Raw genomic sequence first — 8,184 nt, 5'->3', positions numbered from 1 at the left:
GCTCGCCCGCTGCTCACCGACCTCTACCAGGCCACCATGGCGCTGGGCTACTGGCGCGCGGGCCGGGCGCGGGACCAGGCCGAGTTCGAGCTCTTCTTCCGCCGCTGCCCCTTCGGCGGCGCCTTTGCCCTGGCCGCGGGGCTGCGCGACTGCGTGCGTTTCCTGCGCACCTTTCGCCTGCGGGACGCAGGTAGCCCCACCGTACCCTGGCCGGCCCCCCACGACCCCGCCGGGACGCCCGCTGCCTAGATGAGCCGCCCCCTCCATGGCAACCCACCTCCCCGGGCCCCAGCGAGCTCCCCACGACCCCGCTGAGCCCCTGACCCCGCTAGGACATCCCACCCCGGTCTAGGCGAGCCCCTACGACCCCCAGGACACCCGCCACCTAGATGAGCTGCTCCCGCCGAGACAGTCCCCTCCCACCTCCACCTCAGGCCTGGCGATCCCCCAGGACCCCGCCAGGACAACCACCCCTCCCCCTGCCAGGCAAGTCCCCGACCCCTCCAGGCTACCTGCCACCTACCTAGACCAGTCCCTCCAGCCCTGACGAGCCGCGGACAAGCCTTCTGCCTGACGAGAGTCTCCCATGGTCCCATAAGCCCCCCACGACCCCCCCTTTCCTTACCGCGGTCCCAGCCCCTACGAGGATCCGCGGCCTGCGCTGGCTCCAGCCCACAGAGGGCCACTGTCATCCCCAGACCTGCAGTTTCTGGCCTCGGTGCTGCCCTCCGACACGGACCCCGCGTTCTTCGACCACCTTCGTACCCTCGACTGCTCCGGTGTGACGGTGCGGGCCCTGCCCGAGGGCTCCCTCGCCTTCCCCAGCGTGAGTGCAGGGCGAGCGGAGGGCAGAGGGGCGCGGGTCCGAGCTGGCCGGGCGGCGCCCAGCTGACCACGCTCCCTGCAGGTGCCGCTGCTGCAGGTGTCAGGGCCGCTCCTGGTGGTGCAGCTGCTGGAGACGCCACTCCTCTGCCTCGTCAGCTACGCCAGGTGGGGCCCCCGCCGGCCGGGGGGAGCCCGGGAAAGGCTGGGCCCCGGGAGGAAGCGCGGCGACTTCCGGGGGGGGGGCGGGCCGGCCTCTGAGGGGGCGTGGCTCCTTGGGGTGGGGCCTCAAAGCTCAGTGAGTGGAAGCGCAGGACCCTGGAGAGGACCCTCACCGCGGGTCCCCTGCTCCTTTGCCCCCCCCCGACAGCCTCATCGCCACCAACGCTGCGCGGCTTCGCCTGATCGCCGGTCCGAAGAAGCGGCTGTTGGAGATGGGGTTGCGGCGAGCTCAGGGCCCTGATGGGGGCCTTACGGCCTCCACCTACAGTTACCTGGGCGGTAAGAGCCCGAGGAGGGAGGCGGGGGTCAGGGAAAGAGGAGGCTGCCAGAAGCCCTCCCCTCCAGTTAAGTCTGATGCCCACCTGACACCCTCGCCCACCTGTCCCCCACCCCCACCCCACCCCCGCAGGCTTTGATGGCAGCAGCAACGTGCTCGCGGGACAGCTTCGAGGGGTGCCTGTGGCCGGTACCTTGGCTCACTCTTTCGTCACTTCCTTTTCGGGCGCTGAGGTGCCACCTGATCCGGTCAGCATCCCTCTTTCCCCCGCTGCCCTCCAAAGAGCAGTCCCCGAAGCCAGTCCTTGCTCAGGGTAGGGAGGGGCCGCCATGCCTGGGCCACTTGAGCCACCTTGGCAGGTAGCCGCAGCGCTGGGCTTGGAAAGCTGGCAGAAAACAGCCTTAGCCCTGCTCAGACCCTCAGCCTGCCCATCCTTTGCTGACCCTGACCCCTTCCCATAGATGTTGGCTCCAGCTGCCAGTCAGGGCCCCAGGGTGGACCTGGCTGCTTGTGTGGAGGCATGGCTGGAGCGCGTCTGTGCCCACCTGGGGCTGGGGGTGCAGGAGCCCCACCGGGGCGAGCGGGCAGCCTTCGTGGCCTATGCCCTGGCTTTTCCCCGGGCCTTCCAGGGCCTGCTGGACACCTACAGTGTGCAGAGGTGAGGCCCAGGCGCCACCCCTGGGTGGGCTCCGCTGAGCACCTACGGTCCCTCCACCAACCCTTCCTGTCCTGGCTGGCAGGAGCGGTCTTCCTAACTTCCTGGCAGTAGCCTTGGCCTTGGGGGACCTGGGCTACCAAGCCGTGGGCGTGCGCTTGGACAGTGGTGACCTGCTGCAGCAGGCCCGGGAAATTCGCAGAGTCTTCAGGACCGTCTCGGCCCAGTGAGTCCTCTGGGAGGAGCTGTGCCTGCTGAGAGACCCCTTTGGGGCAGGGGTGTTGGGATGGGGCAGAGGGAGGGATTTGCTCCTCCCAAAGTGAGGAGCTGTGATCTGGCTGCTACCACAGCAGAGACATCAGGGCCTGGTAGGGGGGAGGCCTGGGTGGCTTCCCCAGGGGCTCATAAGCAAAAGGCCAGAGCCCATGTGGCTGAGGCTGAATTCTCAGGTGGGAAGGGGTGAGTAACTGAGGAGGGAGAGTGACTAGGCAAGGCAGGAGCATCTGAGGGCCGTCCACCCATCACAGGTTCCAGATGCCCTGGTTGGAGTCGGTGCCCATTGCCGTCAGCAACAACATTGACGAGGAAGAGCTGGCCCGGCTGGCCCAGGAGGTGGCTGGCAGCGGGGGGCGGGGGCCGGGGCAGGCCAGGGGTGGGTGGGAGGGCTCTGGGCCTGCAGATGTTGACCAGGCTCAGTGCTGCCTCGCCCCTTCTCTTCCAGGGCAGTGAGGTGAATGTCATTGGCATTGGGACGACCGTCGTCACCTGCCCCCGCCAGCCTTCCCTGGGCTGCGTCTATAAGGTCGAGACAGGGGCCGGGGCCGGCGGCGCGGGCCGGAGGGACCGTGGGTGGGGGAGAGTCCCATGATCGTGGCACTTGGCTCTGCAGCTGGTGTCTGTGGGAGGCCAGCCCCGAATGAAGCTGACCGAGGACCCCGAGAAACAGACGCTGCCTGGGAGCAAGGCCGCCTTCCGGCTCCGGGGCCCCGACGGTGAGGCCCCTCCCACCCCTCCGCGGCTCTCCCCCCCCAGCCCCCGGGCCCCCACTTTCTTCCCGAGGGTGAGGCCCCTCCCACCCCGCCGCGCCTCTCCCCCCCCAGCCCCCGGGCCCCCACTTTCTTCCTGCCACGCACACAGGGTCCCTGCTGATGGATGTGCTGCAGTTGGCAGAGGAGCCCCCACCCCAGCCCGGCCAGGAGCTGAGGGTCTGGCCTCTAGGGACCCAGGAAGCCTGTGTTGTGAGGCCTGCCAGCGTGGAGCCCCTGCTGCGGCTCTGCGTCCAGCAGGGACAGGTAACCGCCTCCAGCGACTCCCCCAGTCTGCGCTGACCCGGACCTGGGCCCGGCCCCGCCCCTGCCCCCTGGCCCACCCCTTCCTTCCCTCTTCCCCCAGCTGTGCGAGCCTCTCCCATCTTTGGCCGAATCTAGAGCCTTCGCCCAGCTGTCCCTGGGCCACCTGAGCCCTGAGCACAAGCAGCTGGAACAGCCTGCGCTCTACCAGGTAGGTGGATGGCCGCCCTGTGTGCCCTCCGTCCCTACGGCCACCTGTCATTCTCTCTTTTTCCTATAGGTTGCGTTGTCCGATGAGCTCCAGGCCCTGGTGGCCCGACTGAGTGCAGGAGGGTCCTCATGAGAACCGCGCTGGGGACTGCCTGAAGCCAACATGACTGCTTGCTGTCCTGCACAACTTGTCTTGTGTCATTTCTTCACCCACCCTGCCACTCACTTGACCCCCAGGACCTCCGAGTCCGGGGTCAGAGCGTGGGTTCATGCCCCCAGGGGAGGCCCAGCCTCTGCCAGGGTGGGGCCGCTGCCCTGTGTTGAGGTCTCAAGGTGGCGAAGATTGAGGCCAAGGCTGGGGAATGTCCAGAGCTCAGGAAGCTGGACTGGGGGGGCAGGGGCGGCACATCTGAAGCCGGTGGGGACAAGGCCATGGGGAAAGGGAGGCTTTGGTGCCCAATCCAGGAGTTGGTGGAGTTACTGCCGAGGACTGGGGAGGGGGAGCCACGGGGCAGGGATGGGTGCCAGAGAGAGGGTATCCAGGCACGGCCCCAGACTCCTCGCCAACCAGGGGCCCTGCCCCAGAGAGGTCAGTGGGGCACCGCCAGCTTCTGGAGCCAAAGATGTGCAGGTGTCCTGGGCTCCTGCTGCTGCCGGCGATGCTGGGCTCGCGGGTGCCACCCAGGTGGCCTTCTCCAGGCCCCAGCATCTGTCACGTGGTCACAGGGCTTGGGGCCTGGGGGAGCCAGCTCCTGATGCAGGGGCCTAGCAAACAGAGAGCTCAGGGAGCACATTAGAGCCCGTGAAGAGGTTTGGGGTGCTGGGCGGGCCCTGCCTCGTGCACACGAAGCTGGTCAGGCTTCTGCCAAGCTTTGGCAACTTGGGAGATGTTCTAGGCTCTGGGGTTTGTGGGGCAGGGCTGCCAGTTTCCTCCGATCCAGCCAGCACAAGGTGGCAAAGGCAGGCGACGGCATGTGGAGGGGTGCAGGCTTCCTGGGGGGTGCTTCCTAGAATACTTCCGCCTCTCCAGGTATCTGACCAGACTGGCTCTTCCAGATCCCTAAGTTTAGGGCAGTGACCTGTTCACTGGGTGAGGATGACAGGATTTGGGGCACAGGCCCTGGGGAGCATGAGGCTTGGAGAGAGAAAGACTCCGGAACACCCACGTGGCCCAGTACAGCAGCCCCGGGTGCCCACGGGTCACCACTTCTCAGCTGCGGGCTTCCTAGGTGCCAGGACCCAGAGGGCCCACCCCAAGCATGGCAGGCCTCGGCAAGGGCGCCGGGGAGGCATCCTCTGCCCCACCCCGGAGCTGCCTGAGCCGAGAGGTGGTGACGGCTCTCCCAAGCAAAGCATCCCCCGGATGTCTGGCTAGGTCGGAATGCAATAGGGCAGCCCAGCCCCTGACCCCAGGCCCTGCCTGGCCACATCTGCTTCTTCAGGGCTGAATCAGGTGAGGCTTTAGCTCACGCTTGGGCCCAGACTTCTGGCCCCTGGCCGCTGCTGGGGCCTCCTCAGGGCTGGGTACACTTCTGTGGGGTTGCCCCACCCAGAGGGGTTGGAGGTCAGGAGTGAAGGGCCCTTCTCCTCTCCTGGCAGATCCACCATGTCCCTTCTCCAGGGCCCTGGTGGCAGAGCCAGACCCCAGACACTCAGGCCTCAGGCTGGCTACTCGTAGCCAGCAGCAAGGACAGGAAGGCCCTTCACAAGCCCCTGCTGTGTGCCACGCTTGGGGATGCCTCTGCGTGGCTCCCCAACCCACACACGCATAGAGCATGAGCTCACACGCATGCGCCGCCACGCCTGTCCCGGTCCTGCCTGCCCAGGGCGAACTTCTAGGTCAGGCCTGGGCATGACTTCCGGGGAGCCAGTGGCAGGGGCCGCAGGCTGGGTCCCGCAGAGTAGCTTGGGGTGCGCAGCTGCCATGGCTTGGGGAGTATGGGGCAAGGCCCGGGGGGGCCCTGTGGGGGCCCTAACCCTGACAGCTCTGGCTGAAGGGATCCAGGCCAACCAGGGACAGCCCCCAGGACCCTCTTCTATTGACCTTCAGCTGGAACCTGAGCTTGAACCACAGGCGGAGCCTATGGGTGCCATTGCCGTCCCCACAGCTGGCCCTGCGCCCTGCTCCCTGCCCAGGGTGCAAGAGGCAGCCCCCAAGGGGCTCTACCAGGTGAATGGGAAGGGAAGCAGGGCCGAAGGGACCACAGGGAGGAGGCTGGGGGAGGTGCTGGGGAAGAGAATTTGGGGAGGCAAGGGGATGTCATACACCCCACCCACCCCGCCCTAGGACCCCCAGAGTTCCTGGGAGGAGGGGGCCCTGGCTGACCTGGCACTGTATGCGGCTGCCAGCCTGGAAGAGGCTGGCTTTGCCGGGACCCAGGCAACAGCCCTCATGCTGGCCTCAGCCCTGGAGGCCCGGGGGGAGCGTCTGGAGGAGCAGGTGAGCCAGTCCCCCTCCCAGTCCCCCAGGCTTCTGCCCGGAGATCCCAGGCTGGGGGGTCCAGAAAGTGATCCCGCACTGACGAGGGCTCCCTTGCCCCAGGTGTACGCCCTGGTGCGCGGGCTGCTGGCACAGGTGCCCAGCTTGGCGGAGGGGAGGCCCCGGCAGGCGGCCCTCCGGGTACTGAGCGCTCTGGCCCTGGAGCATGCTCGGGAGGTGGTGTGTGCGCTGCTGCCCAGCTCTCTGCCCCCTGACCGGTAAGCTGCCTGGCCGAGGCGGCCACCACGTCCCAAGGCACCACGCCGCTTCCTTCCCTCTTCCCAGTCAGCAGCTGGGTCCCGCCCTGGCTGTGGAGAGCGCCCCAATCCCCTCTCCCTGCCTCCCGCCCTCCACACATCCCGAGGGCCTGCCTAGTCCCTCAAGGTCACCCCTGGAGCCCCGCCCACGGGAAGCCCCAGGAGGTCAGTAAGCCTGGAGCTCCGGGCCTGTGGTTACGCTGTCCCAGGAGAAGTTCTCCCGTTTCGTTCTCGGCAGTGACGGTTCCCACGGTTTGTTTGAGGGTTGCCGCCCCCACAGGGTTCTGAACGGCCCCTGGCCAGCAAGTCAGGTTGCAGGCTCTTCCTGCACAGACGCCGGCTTTCTTGTTCCTCTGGGATTTGTGGGTGGAGTGCGGGGAGTAGGGGCTGTTGGCCTGCCCCGCCCCATGCGGGAGTCCTGGTGGCCACCTCCACCCTGCCCGGGGAACCCCCCCACCTCAGGCCGAGTCTCCGCCTCCGCACCCCCAGGGTGGCCGCCGAGCTGTGGCGCAGCCTGAGCCGGAACCAGCGCGTGAACGGGCAGGTGCTGGTACAGCTGCTGTGGGCCCTGAAGGGCGGAGCCGGGCCCGAGCCGGAGGCACTGGCGGTAGGTGACGCCCCGGGCCCCAGCGGCGCCAGGCTCCTGCGCGGTGTTCCTCGGCGCCCGAAGCTCGAAGCTCGTGCCGGCGCCTGCACCAGAGCCTGAGATGGGCTGCTTGTTCCGCAGGCCACTCGTGCCCTTGGGGAGATGCTGGCTGTGTCCGGCTGCGTGGGCGCCACTCGGGGCTTCTACCCACACCTCCTGCTCATGCTGGTCACACAACTACACCAGCTGGCGCGGCGTGCGTCCTCCCCTGACACCCCCAGGGCTTGGGCCCCATCGCACCGAGGGCCGCCGCACAGCGACGCCAGGTGAGGGCGCACACCCGAGCGAAGGGAGGGCCAGGCCGGTGCCCTCGGGCCCTCACCCTTCCCCTGCTCGCTGCCTGCCCCCACCTCCAGCTGCGCTGTCGAGGCCCTGAAGGCCTTGCTCACCGGGGACGGTGGCCGCATGGTGGTCACGTGCATGGAGCAAGCTGGCGGCTGGAGGAGGCTGGTGGGAGCCCACACCCACCTCGAAGGCGTCCTGCTGCTGGCCAGGTGCTGGGCAGGGGGGGAGGGGGGGAAGCAGGGGCAGGAGGGGGTCCGGCGGAGCCATCTCCCGGGGTGAGGCGCCCTGAGGAGGGAGAACGCCCGTTTCTGCCCCATTCCCAGTGCCATGGTGGCCCATGCGGACCACCACCTGCGAGGCCTGTTCGGGAACTTGCTGCCGTGGCTGCGTAGCGCCGACGACACGCGGCGCCTCACGGCGATGGCCTTCTTCACCGGGGTGAGCCTGCTCCCACACGGGCGGTGGGGGGTGACCGTGGACCCGGCCTCTGGACAGTGCCCGGGGACCTGGAGCATGCTGACCCCTCGTCCCCGCTTAGCTGTTGCAGAGTCGGCCCACGGCAGGGCTTCTGCGGGAGGAGGTCATTCTGGAGCGGCTCCGCGCCTGGCAGGGTGACCCGGAGCCCACCGTGCGCTGGCTGGGCCTGCTCGGCCTCGGCCACCTGGCGCTGAGCCGCGGGAAGGTGAGGGGCGGGCCCGGGGCGGGCCTAGGGGCGGGGCCTACGAGGGCCCGCCCACAAGTCCCTGCCCCCTCAGGTGCGGCACGTGAGCAAGCTGTTGCCCGCGCTACTGGGCGCACTGAGCGAGGGCGACGCGCGGCTCGTGGATGCAGCGCTGGGCGCGCTGCGGAGGCTCCTGCTGCGGCCTCGGGCGCCCGTGCGGCTGCTGAGTACCGAGCTGGGGCCGCGCCTCCCGCCGCTGCTGGACGACGTAAGCCCCGCCCCGCCGGGCTGCCATCCCCTCCCTCCCGTCCCGCCCTCCGCCTTCGCTACCCACCCAACCCGCCCCCCCCCCCCCCCCCCCCCGCGGCCCCCGTCCCCGCC

General features: G+C 68.7%; 2 protein-coding genes across 7 annotated transcripts in view; both read left to right on the top strand.

Moving 5' to 3' along the window:
• The first annotated feature begins 6 nt into the window (after positions 1-6).
• NAPRT (nicotinate phosphoribosyltransferase) lies at positions 7-3,659 on the top strand. The gene is made up of 13 exons (XM_029923260.1): positions 7-190; positions 699-826; positions 908-990; positions 1,193-1,323; positions 1,454-1,569; positions 1,783-1,979; positions 2,062-2,202; positions 2,504-2,588; positions 2,698-2,778; positions 2,866-2,968; positions 3,114-3,268; positions 3,369-3,476; positions 3,546-3,659. The coding sequence occupies exons 1-13, from the start codon at positions 37-39 to the stop codon at positions 3,606-3,608; spliced, it is 1,545 nt and encodes a 514-aa protein (XP_029779120.1). The 5' UTR covers positions 7-36; the 3' UTR covers positions 3,609-3,659.
• Positions 3,660-3,747: 88 nt separating this feature from the next.
• MROH6 (maestro heat like repeat family member 6) overlaps positions 3,748-8,184 on the top strand; it is a 7,782-nt gene continuing 3,345 nt past the window's right edge. For 5 of the 6 annotated variants that reach the window (XR_003903082.1, XM_029923252.1, XM_029923251.1 and 2 more), the window contains exons 1-9: positions 3,748-5,645; positions 5,763-5,915; positions 6,018-6,172; positions 6,701-6,818; positions 6,939-7,123; positions 7,214-7,351; positions 7,466-7,580; positions 7,681-7,824; positions 7,898-8,071. Coding sequence is in view for 5 of the 6 variants with exons in the window: in XM_029923252.1 (XP_029779112.1) it covers positions 5,211-5,645; positions 5,763-5,915; positions 6,018-6,172; positions 6,701-6,818; positions 6,939-7,123; positions 7,214-7,351; positions 7,466-7,580; positions 7,681-7,824; positions 7,898-8,071 (1,617 nt within the window). In the remaining variant the exon portion in view is untranslated. The remainder of the gene's footprint in view (positions 5,646-5,762; positions 5,916-6,017; positions 6,173-6,700; positions 6,819-6,938; positions 7,124-7,213; positions 7,352-7,465; positions 7,581-7,680; positions 7,825-7,897; positions 8,072-8,184) is intronic. The other variant, XM_029923253.1, reaches the window with a different exon arrangement.

Source organism: Suricata suricatta, chromosome 15 (assembly GCF_006229205.1).
Source record: "Suricata suricatta isolate VVHF042 chromosome 15, meerkat_22Aug2017_6uvM2_HiC, whole genome shotgun sequence".
NCBI classification, from domain to species: domain Eukaryota; kingdom Metazoa; phylum Chordata; class Mammalia; order Carnivora; family Herpestidae; genus Suricata; species Suricata suricatta.
This window is presented reverse-complemented; position numbering and strand designations above follow the sequence as displayed.

What these genes read in the sequence shown, in the direction of transcription:
- NAPRT (XM_029923260.1), top strand. Translation starts at nt 37, where the DNA reads ATGGCGCTGGGCTACTGGCGCGCGGGCCGGGCGCGGGACCAGGCCGAG. An exon ending in TGCCTCGTCAGCTACGCCAG is followed by an intron (nt 991 to 1,192) that starts GTGGGGCCCCCG and finishes CCCCCCCGACAG; the next exon opens with CCTCATCGCCACCAACGCTG. An exon ending in TTCAGGACCGTCTCGGCCCA is followed by an intron (nt 2,203 to 2,503) that starts GTGAGTCCTCTG and finishes CACCCATCACAG; the next exon opens with GTTCCAGATGCCCTGGTTGG.